At 40.8% G+C, this 20,335-nt stretch overlaps 1 protein-coding gene across 2 annotated transcripts in view; it reads left to right on the forward strand.

Moving 5' to 3' along the window:
* Positions 1 to 19,905, forward strand: part of Amot (angiomotin) — a 62,555-nt gene extending 42,650 nt beyond the window's left edge. For both annotated transcript variants that reach the window (XM_026789960.1, XM_005368512.3), the window contains 6 exons: positions 2,296 to 2,445; positions 4,077 to 4,267; positions 12,820 to 12,942; positions 13,694 to 13,926; positions 15,038 to 15,865; positions 16,193 to 19,905. In XM_026789960.1, coding sequence (XP_026645761.1) covers positions 2,296 to 2,445; positions 4,077 to 4,267; positions 12,820 to 12,942; positions 13,694 to 13,926; positions 15,038 to 15,865; positions 16,193 to 16,290 — 1,623 coding nt within the window. In that variant the 3' untranslated portion in view covers positions 16,291 to 19,905. The remainder of the gene's footprint in view (positions 1 to 2,295; positions 2,446 to 4,076; positions 4,268 to 12,819; positions 12,943 to 13,693; positions 13,927 to 15,037; positions 15,866 to 16,192) is intronic.
* The last annotated feature ends 430 nt before the right edge of the window (positions 19,906 to 20,335 follow it).

Consider the following 20,335-nt stretch of genomic DNA (forward strand, 5'->3'; position numbering starts at 1 on the left):
CTCACATTGCTGTATTTCACTATCAAGGCAAGAACGGCATGCTGTCTATGTTTAATTGCCTTTAAGTATAACTGCTGTAAGCCTTCGTAATTATAGTTCACATTCTCTACATTAGCATAGAACTGCTCCCTTAGGATTTTCAGCATGATTCACAAATAATACATTCAACTCTAAATAGCTCAGGAACATTATGGAACCCCAAAGGTGAAGGATAAAAAATGATCCCCCCCCTTCAGTACTGAATGCCTAGCAAATAGCAAGGCAGAGGCTTCCCTGCCCCAAATGTCTTGCTCGTGCTAGTCCAAAAAGAAACGTTTAAGCATATTGAGAGGCAGGATATGAAGACTTCTTTGTTTATTTTATATCCTAGGAAATGATCTTAAATAGCAAAACATCTAGACTTAAATCTGCCTCTGTTGGGTTGCATGCAGTGCTAGATTGAATGAGGCCTGTCTTGGAAGGAAATGTCAATAAAACACTGAAACGGTTTACCAAGTTTTGCCTTCTCGTGGCCAAAGGAGATGCATAGGTCTGGAGTCAGGAAGATAGAAGATGGGTTTCCTGCCCCACAGAAAAAGCTCAGGAATTCGAACACGGAAAGGGGACGATTTGAAACAAATATTGTTTCTTCAGCAGAGCAGAATTGTGATGGAGACTGATTGCCGTGAAAGAGATAACTGGTTTTGGCACCGAGAAGTCCTGATGGGTCCTGTTGGCTTCATCAAGCCATGTGGACAATGTTGGTACAATGAGCAACTTGTTATATTGCAGCTACCTACTGAAGTCACTTGAGGCTTAGGAATTACCCACAGTCAAATGACGGGGTTTAGTTTTTTAGTACAGGTTAGCAATAATACTTTAACTCTTAATCTTAGGGGTGAAGATTATCCTCGAAGGGAATGGTAATGGCAGCTGTCCCTCACTTGGGAGGATTTCTGTTTTAGAAAGAGGCTACAAGTTGGTCTCCTAGGATTGGCTGATGCTGGACAGGTGTTGTGAGAAGCAGAGTCTGTTCTTTTGCAAGCAAACTGCTAAGACTGCCTGCCCATTTCCCAGTTCTCTTGGATGAGATAGTATGACTATCTCATTTAAGGCTTTCTAATCACTTCCTCCCTCGTTGCTGCCGAGCCAGGATTTGGATCGCAAGTTAAACGGGCACAGAGAACTCACATTCTTATTTCCAGTTATCTCAACTTTTTCTTTGGTATATTAGACTTGCAAATCTGGAGAATCATGACTTACTCAATCATTCACTGAGATATAGGTTGATTCATTTGAGTATTTAGGGATCCTTGGTTCCAGAATAAAAGTAAAAAGTGTACAGTAATCAACTTCAACACGGGAAATAAGTCCCAAATCATTTGTTGTTTTTTAATTAACAAATATGTGAGACACTGCTGGTCCTGAAACCAAAAGGCATTTGTACCATCACATGGCATAACCAATTAGAGAAGCAGCAGTTTTCCAAGCAAACCAATGGGTTATTTTGGATCATAACTAGGGCTGTTTTACAGAAAGACTTTTCTGGCTTCTTTATATCTTTAGTAGCCCCTTTCTACATCCCCATTATAAGAAAGGAGACAGTATTTTAAAGGGCTATGGGCTGGTGAAAAGTCTCAGTAGGTAAAGGGATTGCCACCAAACCTGACAACCTCAGTTTGATACCTGGAAACCAAATGGTGGAAGGAGAGAGAAAATCTAGGCTCACAAGTTGTCTCCTGACTTCTATGTACCCACTGAGGCATGTGGGCATGTGACCATATATATATGCGTGAACATGTGTCTCTCTTCTCAATCTCTCCCTCTCTCCATCCTCCCCCCGCAACACACAAATAAGCAATGTAAAGACAAAGAGGTAGGCTTCTTTACCAGGAAAAACTGAACATTGTTCTTTTTTCTCCTCTCACCCTTTTAGCATTTATTAAGTTTGAGAACTAAAATGAAACATACTTTGCCTCAGACATCCTCATTTATAGTAAAGAGCAAAGGTGAGGGCAACCAGAAGTGGGGAACTGACGATTTTGATGTCTAAGGTATTGTTTTGAGGGGCATAGCCTGGGGGAAGACAAGCCTTTTTGGAAGGAGGAAGGGTTCAAGAGAGGCTCCTCTCTTCCTTCCCATTATTTGTACAAGATATACATGGCAACCAGCTGCGTATTCCAAGGGTTCATCTCATGGTTTGTTCTTTTTGAAATAGGAGGAAATTTCAGAAAAAGGCTGGATTTGGGGGTTTCGTAACTGACTATGTTGCCATCTTTTCTTTCCATTTGCAAATCTGCCACCCTGCATTTCCAGCTGAAAAAGAAGCAAGTGTACGTCGATAAGGTGGAGAAGATGCAGCAGGCCCTAGTGCAGCTCCAGGCAGCCTGTGAGAAACGCGAGCAGCTGGAGCACCGACTCCGGACCCGTTTGGAGAGGGAACTGGAATCCCTGAGAATCCAGCAGGTACCGTGCGACTTCCTGGGGATGGCCCTAGATGATAAATCAGTGGAATGATTCTGCCCCAGTCTGTCTTCCTAAACCATGATGTTTATTAGGGTTACTTACAGAAATACTGGCGAGGGGCTACTTACAGAAGTACAGATGACTCCAGTGCAGCTAGAAAGCTTGCCCCAGTGTGGGTGATGACTCACTACAGCTGAATCGCTAAAGATCCCTGCCCATTTCTGGCTGCTCTGCTAATCACTACTTTTTTTTCTCTCCAGCAATTGTTACTGCTTATGTAACTCCAGGGTGTGGGGAGGGGACTTAGAATTCTTGTGTTTAGGTACCTTAGCCCTGGAAATATGGTTTACTTCTTTACTCCTTGAGGCTCATAAATTCCATTTATTCCCAAGTCTTTCTTACCAGGTATAGGATGAAGGAAAGGAAGAAAAGAAATGCCATTATTCCTGAGTGTTAATTAATTAATTAATTAATTAATTAATTAATTTTACTTGGTGTTTGGCAAAAACACTAATGGCATTTAAATGCTTTCTCATCTTTACATTTTCACCATCTCCCCGTGTTACTGTAGAAGGCTTTGCCAGGATAAACACAAAGCTACCTATTTCCTTAGCTTCCTCTGCCAGCAAAATCCATCATAGTATCTTACACCTTTGACTTTTCACTTGAACCAGAACAAGAGACCCTACAGGAAGTGAGATAGCTACATACCTAGATCCTTGGATGGTTTTGGATCGTGGGCAGATCTTCTGTTTTGTTTTAGTTTGAGACCAGGTCTCATGTCATCCCAGCTGGCGTACAGCCCAGTCTGTGCAGGTTTGCACTACCATGTCTAGCTGGAAGTGCTCTTTAGACATCTTCTGGTCATACTACTTATTGATTTAGAGGAGGAAAAAAATCAAGACCCCCCTCTTCCCATAAAATGTTGCACAACTCACCAAAGATCTCATAAATTAGGAACAGTTTTAGAATCAAATCATAGGTTTAATTTTTTTTCATTTCCCTTGCACTTTATTGTCAAGTGAAGGTTGCTGTTTTTATTTCATTAATCTAATTTCTTATGTTGTTTTTAGTTCATTAATCTAATTTCTTAACAACATGGCAATTGATAAGGTAGATTCCTTTTCTGATCAAGGGAGGTTCATATTGCAAGTCCATGTCCTGTGGAGATCTAAATTCTCCTTCCTTGTTTTGAATCAGTATTCAAGCTCGAGGTTGGGATTAACTTAGTGATGGAACACCTTACCAGTGCTCATAGCACAGAAAGAGGAACCTCAGGTTGTTTGAGGCCCGGAGAGAAGGCTGCATGATAGAGTGCTTGCCTGGTATGTGTAAATCTAAGTTAGATCTCTACCACTATGCAAACAGGTAGACAGACGAACAAAATACCTTAGGTAAACTTGTCCTTATAAAATAAAAGGTCTTAAAATTGGATTTGGTAGGAGAACTTTGTCAGGGGGTTCCTGAGTTTAAGGCCAGCCAAGGCTACAGAGTGAGATCTTATCTTAGAAAGTCTTCACTATTAAGTAAAGAGATATAAATAAGTAAATCATAAATGATGTTCAAATGGACGTTGGACACTGTGGTTGTTGTTTCACTAATTCAAAGGGTCCTGCTGTCTCCCTCCACAGCGCCAGGGGAACTCGCAGCCCGCCAATGCTTCAGAATACAATGCTGCTGCACTGATGGAGCTCCTTCGTGAAAAGGAGGAGAGAATTCTTGCCCTGGAAGCAGATATGACAAAATGGGAGCAGAAATACTTGGAAGAGAATGTGATGAGACATTTTGCTCTGGATGCTGCTGCAACTGTGGCTGCGCAGAGGTAAGTAGTGGGTAGGAGGACCACTAGTTAAGAGGATGGGAAAACCAGGTATGGTAATTCATGCAGAGATTTCCCGGTCTTTTGTCTCCTTCCATACTCTCCCCCCCCCAGCCCCAGTTTCTCTCAAATATATTTTCTTTCTTTCAATTATACAAGGACTGGGTGGCTTTGAGGACAGAGGTTAAAGGACTTAAAAATGTTTACTCTATGGACATTTTGGAATCATAGTTGAGTTGGCCTTAGTGAGCTGGAGCATTTCAAGTGGGCTTGGCTAAGTATTTGGACACGTTGCCCCTATTAGCCAGGTGTGCATGCTGTTTAGTCTCAGCACCAAAGTGAAATCCCCTCCTGAGAAATTCCACTCGGAAAGCAAATGTCACTCGAGAGTAGCTGCTGCTATTTGATAGCTCTGGCTCTTCCTGGGGATGTGGAGAATATGAGTCCATCACTGCCCTTTGAGAAGGTCTATATTTGAAGACCACATTCTTTGTATTCCTGGACTCATCACATATAAGGAGTCTCATTCTGTCTGGTACCAGAGAAAAAAAATGGCAAAAAAATGTTATTTCTGGTTTCTTAGGCACCTTCTTTGTATATTATTTTAAAAAATGATTAACTTTTTAGGAAACAATTGCTCTTCAATAGTTTCACTATGTTACTACTCTTCATAACTATTAGCTGGGAAAGAAACAACCCAATTATTATCTGGTGATGGCTTAGGTTGTAATAATGGACAGAGCCTGAGCATAGACTTGAGTGTTGAAAATGGTGTAGAATGTATTGCACCCAAACAGGCTTCCTCCAGAGCGTTAATAAAATCAGCAGGGTTTTTTTGCATTCTTCCAAACATGGTACATCAGTAGAGTTCAGCACTTGCTAGACATTGGGCAGTGATCAGGGTGCGCAGTGGATCATGTGCCTGGCACATTCTCAACCTGCTCGTGATTCTCCACAAGCACTTCTTTCCTCCTCCATGTGATCATCCTGTTTCCAGATAACCTTATACCTTTGATGGACTGAAGCTGTCTTTGGCTTAATCTTGAGGTCTTCATGAGCTGAAGCTTCCCTGGCTTTGTCTCCTGAGAAAAGCATGCTCAGTCAAAGCCAATGTCATAGTGGTGGCCAAGGAAACTCCAGCTGTGTCAGAAGATAGTCACAAGGCTTGGGGGCAGATTTGAAGCAGAATGTAGTGTCGAATTACCAAGTAGCTCCCAAAGAAGTGCAGCATTTGTTCAGGGCTATTTGTGAAAGACGGATGCTGAAAACCTAGTAATGGTGAACCAGGGAGATAGATGCAGGGGAACATTGTCAGCTTTATACAGATGCCTTGGGATGATATAGCTCATGATGGTGCAGGGCATGAGAAAATGTTTGAAGGCAGTATCTTGGGGCTGACTACAGAATGGTCTCCAGGGCAAAGTACAGGATAGCTAGAAAGATGCTTGGCAGGAGGGGTCATTATATTAAGACAGAACGCTCACTCCTACATTCCTGTCTTGAAGGCACTATGTAGTGAGAGAATTCCTTTACAGACCTATATGCAAAATATGTTGGCTTCTATGAATTATAGTTGACTTAAATTGAATTGCTTTATATTACTAAGTGGTAAGTGTTCAGGTAACCACTGGATTCAGCAAAATATGTATGATTATCATTTAATATTCTAAAACCCAGTCTGTTCTCAGTGTTCCTAGCTAGTAGGAACACCTTACCAGCAACAAATGTTCCAAATCTGGAATGCTTATAACTCATCCAGACAACAGGAGAGAACGAGAGGGAGATTGTACTGAAAGTGCTGTGACATAAATGAGTTACACTAGATGATTCCCCCAAGTCCTTCTGTGCTGTATTTCCAAAGACAGGATCGTTCTGCTTTGCTATGCAAAGTGGTTCCCTGTTCTTCATTTTTCATTCAATGACGAATTTGGGGAGAAACAGCCAGAAAACGTTATATATTAACTTATAGGCTTTTCTATCTACCTTGCCCAAATCTCTTTGCATTCCTTCTCTATTTGTTACCCTCCCACCAACCAGCCTAAAGGTAGACATGAAGAGTCTGTCCTGTGATCATGTGATCACTTTCTATCGTGGAAAGCTTTATTTATATATATATATATATATATATATATATATATATATATATATATGAGGTTACGAATATTTTTTTGTAACTGTGGAAGTTTGCTTTGTTACCAAGTATGTGGTCAATTTTCGAGAAGGTTCCATGAGCTGCAGAGAAGAAGGTATATTCTTTCCTATTTGGGTGAAATTTTCTATAGATGTCTGTTAAGTCCATTTGATTCATTACCTCCATTAAAAAAAAGAGAGAGAAAGTGAACATAATTTAATATTCCAGACAGATAGCTGTAAATTTCTATTCAGTTTCTCAAACTTTGCATACTAACATGATTGGAAACATCTGAGAGACTCTCTCTGCACTTGTCTTTGTTTGTCCAATCTGAATGAATGAGCATCTGAATGAGGGTGCATAGTTTACTGATGTCAATAAATGTTTTCCTCACAAAAAAAATGGGAAGGGACAAAGAAGGAAGGAAGGAAAAGAGGTGGAGACGGATTTTTTTCTAAATGTGTAACTTATATTGACAAATTTAATTAGTAGTACAGTTTGAGACACTGCCTGGTGTCTGCATATTCTATCAGCATCTCAATTTAAAATATTCTAAACTTCACAGGTCTATGACAGGTAGCTCACAGGTAAGCAACATGTGTCACAATTCAGTCACCCTATTTGAATGATGTCAGTAGCAGAAATGACAGAGTAATTTTTCAGATAAAATGTTAGTCAACACAGTAATAAATTAGTCAACTTCAAGTGTATGATTTGAATTTTGGAAAATGAATACAACAGTGGAGCTTCTACCAAAATCAAAATAGGAGGCACATTCTCACATGACCTTGTGTCCCTTAAACTCGATGCCTTCCTCTCTAGACAATGAGTCATCTGGTTCTTGTCATAGAATTACTAACTCCTTTCCTACAGGGTCAATATAAAAGGAGTCGTATTGTGTTTACACTTTTTGTTTTACTTCTTGTGCTCAGCATAATTATTTTGAGCCTTCCCAGTCAACGAATGTATTAATAGCCCATGCCTTTTTATTTCTGTGTAATGTGCCATGCAATGGATATAGCATAGATTATTTATCCATCCACCTGATGATGGCTATTTGGATTATTTCCAATTTGGGACCTGTAGTTATAATGAAATGCAAATTGTAATGTAAGATTAAAAAGAATTTATTTTCTTGGGTTAGAAGGCATACTATGGTGATCTGTTTATACCCTTCTAGTACTTTGATTCTGACTAACCTTTTGTCAAGGGGAAGTTGTTGAAAACTGACTTCAAACAGGAATAGTGGACTAGAAGTGTCCAGGAGTAGACGGTGATCCTGAGCAGTAGTATACATAGGTAAATGTATTCAGCGAAAAGGAAGGAAAGAGGGGAAGAAAGAAAGACTATATTGAAGGCTCATGGCTTTTCTAGAAAGGTAATTTAATTTTTTTCTTATTTAAAATAAGTACCTAAGGTGGTGGTAGCACAACACCAGTACACAAGAGGGCCAGGGAGAAAGTCTATGAGTTCCATGCGAGCCTAGGCTTTACAAGACAATGTATAAAATAAAATAGTTTTTTCATTTAATATTTTTTATCCAAAGGATATTAGAAAATATCTTTTATTGGTCAAAAATAGGCAGTGCTCTTCTGAGGACTTTAAATTTGTTGCTTATCCTTAGGTGCTGTCATGCGTTCTCTTCTCAGGCCCAGAGGAATTATAGCATCTCTAATTCTAAACAAAAGGGCACAAAAGTCAGGATTTAAATAAACATTTTCTCACTTTACTGGTCTCTGAGATGTGGGGAACTTGGTATTATTAGCTGTTATATAAAGAAAGTATTAATTGAGGCTATTACCAAGGCACCTGGAAGCATTATGAATAATCGCACCATCATTCCCTGCAGTCAGCTTCGGAGTTAATGTGTCTCTAGAGAATCTAGGTGCTTAATATGATAAATGGAAATCCCTACCAAGAAGTTCTTGTGCATTCCCTGAAGACCAGATTTGGCAATATAGATTTTGAGTTCAAGCTCATAAATGGTGAATTTATGCCTGAAGAGCAGCAAAAAAAAAAAAAAAAAAGATAATACGATAACAACCCATCAACCATGAATTATCCTGTTATGTTGGATTTACTGAATTGGGTTGTTAACTGTACTTGGAATGTTCAGAAAAGAAAGAAGTAAAGAGAGCTCAGGAAGAAGGCACATACTACACATGGCTTTTCTCAGCTTCTATATTTTGCTTCTCAGTCTGTATTCTGTTATAGTTAGCTGGTTTTCTAACATGACTTCTCTGAAATAAGAAAAATGATGTAATAGTTGTTCTGACATCTCTGAAATTAAATTGAAAATCTCCAGTAACTTACTGGATCTTGTCTTATGGCTGTTCTCAAGGCAAATGCACATCAATAGCTCTGAAATCTAAAGTCATCAACACTTTCCAAAAACTCTCTTTATTTTCCTATGACAACCAAAAGTAGTCCATGATTTGAATTACAAATGTAATTCTCATTTATTCTTTCATCTCTGTAATGCTATCTCATTGACATGGTCTCCCAAGCTCAATCACATCCACCTCCTACCGACTGTTCCCATTTCCCCTTTTATGTTTGTGTTTTCATTATCACCTGATGGGATTACTTCAATCACCTTCCTTACTGGTCTCTTGATTCAAGTACCTCTCTCTTCTGGTCCAACCATCACATTTCCGCAACAGCCAATACTATTGTCCTGAAGCCTGGCACAGGTCTTTTCCTTCTCCAGAAAAAGCTCTAGCAATTTTCAGTGCCTATTAGACTAAAGTCCAAACTCATTCCTGTAGTGGTTAATTATTTATCTTTTGTCTTCCCTTGCAAGTTTCCTGCAGCCAGGGACTAATCATTTCCACGTGTTTCTCTTCTCTGGCCTCCCACAATGTTCCACTTATGGTAACATTCTTTTATTAAATAAGCAGCAGAATGCTACCCAGAGGAAAATACGAAGCATATTTATTGATTTATTTTTTAAAAATAATTTTTGTATTTACTGAATTTTTAAAAATTCTTTTATTTTTTATAAAAAGAAAACAAGCTATCTTTTCTCATTTTACATACCAATTCCAGTTCCCACTCTCTCCCCTCCTCCCATCTCCACCTACCCCCCTACCCCACCCTCATCCACTCCTCAGAGAGGATAAGACACATTGCTTTGGGGAAGGTCCAAGGCGCTCCCTACTATATCTAGGCTGAGCAAGGTATCCATCCAAAAAGAATAGGTTTCTAAAAGGTCAATACAAGCAGTAGGGGTAAATCCTGATGCCACTTCCAGTGGCCCTGCAATCTGCCCCAGCCATACAACTGTCACCCACATTCAGATGAACTAGTTTAGACCAATGCTTGGACCTATGCCGGTTCTTTACCTGTCTGGCTGGAGTTTGTGAGCTCCCATTAGCTCAGGCAGACTGTTTCAGTGGTTGTCCTCATCAGGGTCTTGACCTTTTGCTCATATTCTCACTTCTTCCACTCTTCACCTGGACTTTGGGAGCTCAGCCCAGTGCTCTGCTGTAGGTCTCTGCCTGTTTCCATCAGTTCCTGGATGAAGGTTCTATGGTGATATTTAAGATATTCATCAGTCTGACTACAGAGCAAGGCCAATTTGGGCACCATCTCTATTGCTTAGGGTCTTATCTGGGGTATCCTTGTGAATTCCTGGGAATTTCTCTAGTGCCAGGGTTCTTGCTAGCGTCATAATAGCTCCCTTAATCAAAATATCTCTTTCCTTGCTCTCATCTCTGTCCTTCCCCCATGTCAAGTATCCTATTCCCTCAGGTTCTCCTCTACCCTCCCCTTTCCCTTCTGCCCTCCCTTCTCCCCCACCCCCATATTCCCAATTTTGTCAGACGATCTTATCTATTTCCCATTTTCAGGTGGGTCCATTTTTTTCTCTTAGGGTTTACTTTGTTATTTAGTTTCTCTAGGATCATGAACTATAGGCACAATATCCTTTGCTTTTTAGCTAGTATCCTGATTTTAAGAAACTATTTTTGATCTTTTGAGATGGGGGTCTCACTACGTGACCTTGCCTGGCCTAAAACTTGTTATATAGAGCTGGTCTTGGAGTGATCTCTTTGCCTCAGCATCCCAAAGGGCTAGGATTATAGGCATGAATCACCATACTTGAAGTTTAAACATCCACTAAGTATTTTAAATAGGACTGGGCTGTGGTGGCCCACACCTTTAATCCTAGTACTCAGGAGACAGAGGCAGGTGGATTGCTGTCTTCTACAGAGCGAGTTCCAGAACAGCAGAGGCTACACATAGAGAAACCTTATCTTGAAAAAAAAAGTATTTTAATTAGGAAATCATGAGTGACAATCTCAAAAGTACTAAAGTTTAGATTATGCTATAAGAGAAAAGAAGAAGAGAGATAATTTGGAGGATATTGACAAACATCCTTTTATTTGAGACTTTGAGATGATGGTATATCTGGTTCTGATGCCTGTGTTGTGTGTACTGTTTTCAGACTGCAATAAGTATCTTCTGATATTCTGGAGGGCAATCGGAGAGTACTGGAAGTTGTTCCTTCAAACGCTGTGCTAGGTTGCATTTGCAGAGCCATTGGCTTCATAACTCTGGTCTTTTACAAGGAAGATTGATGCTGCGGGCTGTCCTGGCAGCCCTGTCGGAATTCACTAAGTGCCCCACATTTTCAGGCTCCATTCCTGAGGAGTTCACAGTGTCCATATCAATTAGCCAGCCAGTCTCTGTGTACCCAAACTGGTCTTTTATGCAATGAAAGTGGCAGTAAGCCAGCATTATTTCCCCCAGTGACAAACTGGACGTTCAAGCCCCCAGTGTCTGTAGACACCACACACTTTTCAGGAGGCTTGGCTCTAAAGTGTTAGCCTTCAGTTTCCGTTGGCACTCTGTTAGGTCAGGATTGGGCTCCAGGATTACACCAAGGGGTAGAATGTCTTAAAGTCATAATACCCACTTTTTCTTATTCTCTTTCTACTTCTGCTCTTCTCAATATTAAAAAAAAAACATTGTTGAGTACATTTATTGTGCCTGATGGTATATGTTTTTACCTGAATACTTTTGTTTTACATGAAGTAGAAGGAAATGTCATTTCTGTTGCCTTTTTGCATATGAGGAAGAATAAGCATAAAACATGTAACTGACTTTTGGAGATCCGAAAGTTTGTTAGTGGCAGAGTATTTGTGGAAGTTTAGACGTGATCCTGAGCCTGTCTATAGTAAAAGCCTTGATATCAAGTACGTAGTGCTGGTTTCTCTCAGACAATCCAGTGAGATTGTGAACAAGTGAATTGCACTAAAGGAATATAGAATTTGGGGATGTTAAGATAGCTTGAATTTGCCAAATGATGAGAGCGACTGTATCCCTCCTTCTTGCCAATTCCAATGAATGGTGTCAACTCTGCAAGTGAGTGCTAGGCTTTGGGACAACAGTGGCTTTTGCAGAGGCCTCCCGAACTTCCCCAAGCTGGACGCTAACTTACTACCTGTTGACTCCTCTGTTATTATATTGTACCCACCATATACTCATCATAATCTTAATGCCAAGAAAATATAGCTATCTAGATAATATACCTAAGATATGGGAGGAGTATGGTGAAGCAGGGCCAGTTCATCATTCTTCAGTCTATTGTCCCGATGTCCTGTTAATCCTTGTAATCCCATATGTCTTCCCTCAATCATAATACCCATCTCTTTCCCTTAGTCCTCATCTCTAGTTCTCTGTCCTTTGTCTCTCTTCCCCTCCCCATCTCTTCCTCTGCCATTCTCTCCTATGCACACATGTTTCTTCTCAGTAATAGTCTATGAGTTAATGGCCTGAGACAATTTCAGGTGGAACCTGATGACCCCTTGCCCAGCTGTGGCTCTGGCAAGAGGACAGTTGCTTAGTTGGTAGAAGTTCATGTATTCCGTGATAGAATAGTTCCGATGTAGATTAGATAAAGAACCAAATAGCACTGAATCAAAAGCCCCTTTTGTTAGTTCCTGTGCCCAAACTGTGTCTGTTGTTTCTTACCCCCATATGTAAATGCTACTCAACTGTCACAAATCTTCCCCAGCAGCCCTCCAATTTCTTCCAAAGTTTAACCTTTCCACTCTGTGACTGTTAGGAGAATAAAGTGGAAAGTGTGCCAATTCCTCTTGCTCTTTGGGGACCTAAAATGCTGAATGAGATGGCTGCTAGAAAATTGGGGGAGACGTGCTTATCTAGTTCCATATAGCCAGTGTATACATATTTAACCAAATCCCCACTTCGGCAGCCATGTCCATGCCAGTGTCTGCTACCCTGAAATCTTCCTTGCTGAAAGCTGCTTCTAGTAAGTCCCTCAGAAACCAACCGTTCCTATTGAGAGTCAGTTCAGTTTAAAGCCTTTCAGCAAAACGTCCACTGACTTAGGATAGAGAATGACATCTATTCATTCTGAGGCCTGTTCATCATCATCACTGCCCATTTTTCTCCACAGAGACACAACGGTCATTAGCCACTCTCCTAACACCAGCTATGACACAGCCTTAGAGGCCCGCATCCAGAAGGAAGAGGAAGAAATCCTGATGGCCAACAAGCGTTGCATGGACATGGAAGGAAGGTAAAATCTGGATGTGGACCCAGATGGATTGAGAAGTTGAAGTTGAGACCAGTTAGATCAATAGAAAAGGACAAGAAAGTTTATTCATAAGTGATGAACTAGATTGTGTTGTCCCCTCCCCCTTTCACTCCTGCTAATCAATTACCTAAGGTTTGATGTGATGGCCATTATAATGAACATTCAATTATGCAATTCCAAGTAGGATTGCTTTCCCCTGGATTTTGTAATTGTTTTCATTTGCATTCTGCTAGATCTGATTTTTGACATTCCTACTCTGAGGTGTTCTTCATAACACTACAGCTCAATTCTATAAGAGCCGATTTCTCAACAAAACATCTGTTCACACTGAGAGAAATTCAGCATCCAGTGACTTTTTTAGTGTCATTTACATTTTACCTGAAGATCATGTATTATTAGTAGAATGCTCCATTTTCTCACTGAATGTACTGTTAGTATGGAAGAGCTCCTTCAGCAAAGAACAACATCATAGATCTATAGCCTTTCTGTTTGCTGATATTTGACTTTGATTTTCTGATGTGCAGCAGAAGTTCTTATATGTTCTCTTGCATTTCCTTAGCCATCCATAGAATGTGTTAATTTTTTCTTTAAAGCGCTAATGTACTGGCCCTTCCTTCCAACTCAGACAACACTTTGTAGAAAAGATGATGGGAATGCAAATCCACTTAGGCAGTGAGATCAGAACACAGAGGTAGCAACCACGTTTCTGTATGTACTTTCTCTCGCCTTTCAGGATTAAGACGCTCCATGCCCAGATTATTGAAAAGGATGCTATGATCAAAGTACTGCAGCAGCGCTCCAGGAAAGAGCCAAGTAAGACAGAGCAGCTGTCGTCCATGAGGCCAGCAAAGTCTCTGATGTCCATCTCCAATGCTGGATCAGGCCTGCTTGCCCACTCCTCTACCCTGACTGGTACTCCCATCATGGAGGAGAAGCGAGATGATAAAAACTGGAAGGGGAGCCTAGGTAATGAAAATGAAAGCAAACAGGGAAGTGCACAGTGATGTACTTAGAAAGTGCCTCACCTGTGCTACACACAAGGAGAAGAGACAATGGTTCAGGTTCTAGAGAGAAGAATTCAGGGTTACTTTTGCCCCTGATGGAACAATCTACATGTCCAGGAACTCTGAAGTCTCATGGCGAGAATATTAACTGATGCCAAAGCCTGAAAAGAAAAATGAGAATCCTGAGTTCCTTGCGGATGGGAAGGAAGACAACTTGAATTTTATGTAAAAAAGAAAAAATTCAGATTTGGCTTTTGCCACATGGGAACATTGTTCAAAACTGAAATGGCCTTCATCTCAGGCAAAATTCAAAATTGCAGCATTGCTGTGTTCCCTCCTTTCCTACAGAAAGGGGACCCAAAGTTCTCTTTAAGCTAATGGGGTCAGGTGGCAGCTTTTGTTACCAGACTGTTCCAACATGAGAACAGAATGTGCTTTTATGTTCAACTCCTGTCTGTTTCATCCCCTCTAATTAAAGCCTCAGAGTCCCATAGATACTGAGACATTTTTTTTTTGACCCCGAGGAAGCAAACAAATATATATCTCAAATCTTTTGTTGTTTTTATTGCTTTTCCTGGTTCTCTGACTCTTGTAGTATCCTTTAGTTTGAGTAAGCATTCTGGGAGCCATTGTCATGGTTGGCACTGTAGTTTACACAATGAAAAGCACCCTCGTGGGTATCCATACAGATTCCCCATATTCCTGGGTTATTTTCAGCTCTCTGGTAATATGGGGCATTAATATTACTGGAAAAGAATAGAACTCTGATGAGTTGCTCTGCCACAATCACCAATGGGGAGAAAATTGATCAGCTACCAAGGACACACACAGGTTTAATATGTTGTGTTAAGACTTTGATAACGAAGATGAGAAGGGATCCTCTAAGTCCAAAACCAACCTTTAGTTATGGTGGGAAATGTAGCATCCCAGAGGTTCACAAGAAGTAAAAACAAATAGTTTTCAAAGAAAAATGTCATATATTTTCTTTTCCTGAACTCCGACAAGGGTGAATAGTTACTCCGTGTCTGGATAGGAATCACCTACTTTTCTCTTGTCCCTTGCTTCATCTGTAGGCATTCTTCTGGGTGGAGACTATCGTGCTGAGTCTGTCCCATCCACACCTTCACCTGTGCCTCCTTCGACTCCCCTGCTCTCGGCGCACTCGAAGACAGGCAGTCGCGACTGCAGCACCCAAACAGAACGTGGATCAGAACCAACCAAAACCGCAGCTGTTACTCCCATCTCTGTTCCGGTTGCTGTTCCAGTTGCTGCTGCTGCCTCCCCTGCTGCTGCCATCACTGCAAGTGCTGCCACCAACACTGCCACAGCTGCCACCAACACCACTATCATGGTAGCTGCTGCTCCAGTTGCTGTTGCTGCTGCTGCTGCTCCAGCTGCTGCTGTTGCCACTGCCCCATCTCCAGCAAATGCTGCTGCTCTTGCTGCTGCTGCCTCTCCAGCTGTTCCTGTCTCTCCAGCTGTTCCTGTCTCTCCAGCTGCTCCTGTCTCTCCAGCTGCTGCTGCTCAGATTCCAGCTGCTTCATCTCTTACTTCTGCTACTGTTTCTCCCACTCCTTCTGCTGCTACTGTCGCTACTGCAGCTACTGCAGCTACTGCAGCAGCAGCTGTTGCTGCTGCTGTTGCTGCTACTGCTGTTCAGGTTGCTCCAGCTGCTTCGGCTCCGGTTCCAGCTCCCGCTCCAATTCCGGCTCCAGCAACGCCTCAGGCTTCTGCTCCGACTCCGACTCAGGCATCAACTCCAGCTCCGACTGCAGTTCCTACTCCAGCTCCGACTTCAACTCCAGCTTTGGTTCAGGCTGAGGGTCCTGCAAGTCCAGGTACCAGCTGTGGACCACGCCGATTGTCCACACCAAATCTGATGTGCAACCCAGACAAGCCAGGTAATTCCAATTTATCTTCTGGTTTTGTTCTCAGATGTAGATCTATTAGTTGGTGCCTGCCATTTTGACAGAGTTGAATGTTTCATGATCTATTGGGGATTGGTCAGAGAAGAGACAAAAAGAGCTTCTGGAAATGCTTTCTCTCATTCATTAAAATAAAAATGTTCATGAGTGGCCATTTTACCAGTAAAGTAAATGATGCCGGTGTACCTAGTGGCAAGTCACACTTAGAAATTAGTTTTGTAATGGTTCTTTGCGTTGTTTGGTGAAAGCTCTTCTTTTTTTTTATTGTCTCTAATTCTTTTCTATCCTCTCATTTCCATTTAGATGGGCCTGTTTTCCACTCCAGCACTCTGGAAAGAAAAGCACCCATTCACATCCTGAGTCAAGAACCTGATGCAGAGATGGTGGAATATCTCATCTAAACAGCATACTCAAGAGCTGAAGTTATCAGCAAGAGTTCTTTTAATCGTTTTTCCCTTTTGTTTGTTTAATCTGATGATGGGGTTGGGAGGTGGGGATGATTTTTTAAAGGGACTTTTTATTGGACTCTTGTAGTACTTAATACCATGAGAATTCCATAGGGAGTACCTCAAGATGATAGGTTAAGCAGAATGTGCTCTAGAACTAATTGCTGGCATTGATCTAAATCATGGACTCTTAACTGGTAGCAATGTCCATTGATTTCAGATGCTTCAATTTGTTTTGACATTTCCCAATTTGAGGTCATTTTTCATTGAAGAATACAGCATGTGTTGAAGGCAGTTTGTAACACGTAGTTCAGAAGTGGAAATCTGGAGAGAATTTGAAGATTTGCTGCTTTGTCTAGTGACTACCTAGATAACAGCCAAAGAAAGGTCTTTCTTTAAGCTGAGAAAAGAAAGCGTTTTAGGAGCTTTGGAAGCTGGAGAAAAGGAAGAGAGTATTGGGGTTAAGAAGGGAACTGGACCAATTTTCTCTCCCAGTTGCCAGTTACCCTGCCCCTTCATACTGATGGTATTTATCTTCATTTCAATGGTGCTTTGGAAGTGGATTCTTTTGGTTCCCTCCTGGAGGTTCATCCATTCATATATATACTCTGGAATAATTTATGCATTTGGATAATTAATATATTGCTTTCAGATGGTAGGAGAGTAAATGAACAGAGTGGTGCATGACTTCTTCTCTCATGTTAGAAGCTTCAATGGAGGGCTTCATGAGATGCTGCATGCAGACTTTTATGGTCAAGATATAGTCATGAACATGGCTCAGTCACCTTAAATTTGACCAGTTGACTGACGTAGCCTTTATTTCTTCCACAAGGCAGATTCACTGACTGGTTCCCCAGTCTTCGTTTGCCAATACTTTGCAAAATGAGGAAACATCTTTTTTGGACAGGTTGAATGTGTTGAATTTCTGGCAAATACTTTGAACTATTTCAGTTTTGTTTTTCCAAATTATCATGTGTCTTCAAAGGCACATGCAGCTGTCACCTCCATGGAAATAACGTAAGAAGTCCAAAGTGCCGGGCTGCAGTCAGGAGAGAGGTTGATTGCAGCAATCTCCTCAACTACCTCTTCTCACTGCCAGTGACTCCATCTTGGAAACCCCTTGGGAAGCAGCTGGGAATGTATACATGGGCGGGACCAAACAGGGAGCCTTACCATAGGGCTGCCTCTAAGGACACAGAAGGTGTCAGTTGCCACAGGTCCTTGTCCTTAGTCTCTGCCCTTCATAAGGTGATATAACTTCAGATAGTATCATTAAGGTCTGTTTTCGGGGGTATAGGGAGGGTAAGGGGAGGGGGACTATTAAGTATAAAGGGTAGAGGTTTAGTGATATGTTAAGTTAGAAATCAGATTGATAGAAGGGTAGCCTATATATTATGCCATGGACTTTAGTGATGGGAAGGAACTTTATCTAGCAATGTAGCTCTACATTCTAACTTTAGTGATGAGGAATCTGAGACTTGGAGAAGTTCAGTGACTTTTTCAAGATCACACAGTATATCTGTCTGCTCTGCCAATTACATGCCTATTTTGGGAAATGATTATCTATAAAAAAAGAGCCTGTTTTGAAGAAAAGGCATCTTCCTAGTCTAGGGTATGCCTACTTTATGAAAATCTTCTTGGTTTGACTAGATTGTTTGGGGTGATTTCTCATCTCGTCTCTGCTGGAGTGCCTTGTATGGAACTGTTCTTTTTCTCATCCCATTTCATCATTGAGCTACATGAAATGCATCCCTAAGACATCAACTCAACTGTTTTTCCCTATAAAATCACGTGTTTGGGGTCATTTTATGTATTGCTCTGTGAGTATAAGATTGCTCTATTTACCTGTATTCCTGTGTGGTTCCTAATTACCTTCCAAAGGATTTATTTGTGTGTGTGTGTGTATGTGTGAAGGAAATGCAACAACTATTAACTAGTTTTTCACATTATTAATAATGAAATGGTCATCCAGTCCATCAGTCCTCAGTTAAAGAGTGAACGCCAAATAGAAACATGAAAGTGCAGTCCTGTGAATAATGCTTATTCACACCATTTTTCTGTTGCAAGGGAAAAAAAAACTTGAAACAGTAGAAGAATCAGGCAGCAAGCACGAGGAAAATGACTTTCTGCCCAAGCTAATGAATGAAAATAAAAAAACTTTTCATGTCCTCTCCTGATGAAAAGACATTGCTAGAATTTGGGCTGACTCTGGGAGCTATGATTCCAGTCACATTCTGTGAAGTGACAGATATGGTACCTTCTTCACTGTATGACAACTATCTCTTTAAAATCATGTGTTTGGGGAAAGAAGGAAGTCCTTGCGGAAGTACTATTTGGAACTTTCCAGAACCTTTCTGGCCTACCACACTAGAGGCAGTCCTGCTCAGTTTTCAGGCCCAGGCAATTTGCTAGAAGTACAGTGTACATCTAAGAAACGGAAGAAAACTGTGTTGGTATAGTCTGTTTATGGACCATACAGGCTCCACCTCTTGAGAAAATTTCTACTAGGTATCAGTTTAAAAATTCAGTTATATGGGAGAAACTCAAATTAGCCACGTCTTCCCATTTATGTGGATGTAGCATTTGGAGCCTCTTCTTGGACTTGCTCCTATTTACAGTAAAATGTATGCATTTTCCTGGCACCCTAGAAGAAGAAGGGGCATTTGTTGTCTTAACTTTTACTGTCTGGTGGTCTATGAGGATCTTATTATTCATTTGTTACCCGCAATGTCCCATGTCCAGCAGAATTTCATTTGATTGAACTATACTTGATACAAAACTGTTAACATTGTTGAGGAAGTAAACTCAGCTTGAACTTCCTTTGAAAGTCATGTATTGTGACTGTTGTCTTAATGAAGGTTTTCATTTCAGTGTTGCCTTTGAGCTGCAGGGTGACGGGGCGGTAGAAACTTGAAGCATCTGCCATGATCTGTGACAGGAAATATAGCAAGATACCTGTCCTGTTCTCTTCTTCCTTTTGCACTGTTCAGTGGCTCTGACAAACTGATTCCCAAGCTACTTTTTATGAAGAATCTAAATAATGTGGCATCTTAAAGTATATATGTATGTGCTAACTTTAATAAATGCTCATGTCTGTTAGCCGTACAATCTATTATCTTAAATGCTCATTTATACATGGAATATGTTACAGAAAAATGTGTTTCTTTTTCCAAGGAAATACTTTCAAAGGGAGGTATTGGCTGTGAGTTCATTGTTACCAATTTTTGCCTGCCACAATCTTTAGAAATTCTTCTTTCAAGTGCCCCCATTGACAGTAGGAGAAAGGTTGGAAACATGGACATTTTCTTCTGGTAGCAAGGGTGGGTTACACGAAGCGTTCAAACCTCCTTCTGACCTACTTTGTTAGCAATGGCATGTGTTTAATAAAATGGCTAGATGGCGTTGGCAGATGGTTTGAGAAGAATTACTTTTGGTTTAATATATGTGGTCTCATAGTGGTTGTGATTCTTTTCTGTAATCATGAGAGGTAGATCAAATAAAGTTAAGCAGGTTAAATCCACTTTGTGCCTATCTTTTCACTGACAATAAAGTTAGCTGTTTGAAAATGAAGCACCGTGTGGAAAATGCTTTGGTGTTTACTGGATATAGGCTTTATGTGCTTAGTAATTACTTTCAACTCAGTACACAGTGAAATTATCTTGCACCAGCAACAGAATTTGCATTTGCACAAAGTATAGGAAGTGATTAAAAAGTCTCCAGATAACATATCAGGCAGCGTGTGCTGGTCAGTCTTTCTTATTTACAAATACAATATATAGTAAAAAGTTTTGCACCTTTTTGTTTCCTGGTTCTGGGGGATAAAATGATGACCACCCAAAGCCAATAATTAATTGGAGGTTAGCATTTTGGAAACACCATACGCACACACTTTGGGATTCCTTTTGTAACAATAGTAGTTGTGCCAATTCAACCATTTTGGTTGAGAAAGCTTGTTATGAAGGCAAATAACACCCATGCACATACTGTCGACACTAAGAGG

The sequence above is a fragment of the Microtus ochrogaster genome, unplaced genomic scaffold (assembly GCF_000317375.1).
Source record: "Microtus ochrogaster isolate Prairie Vole_2 unplaced genomic scaffold, MicOch1.0 UNK34, whole genome shotgun sequence".
Classification (NCBI taxonomy): Eukaryota; Metazoa; Chordata; class Mammalia; order Rodentia; family Cricetidae; genus Microtus; species Microtus ochrogaster.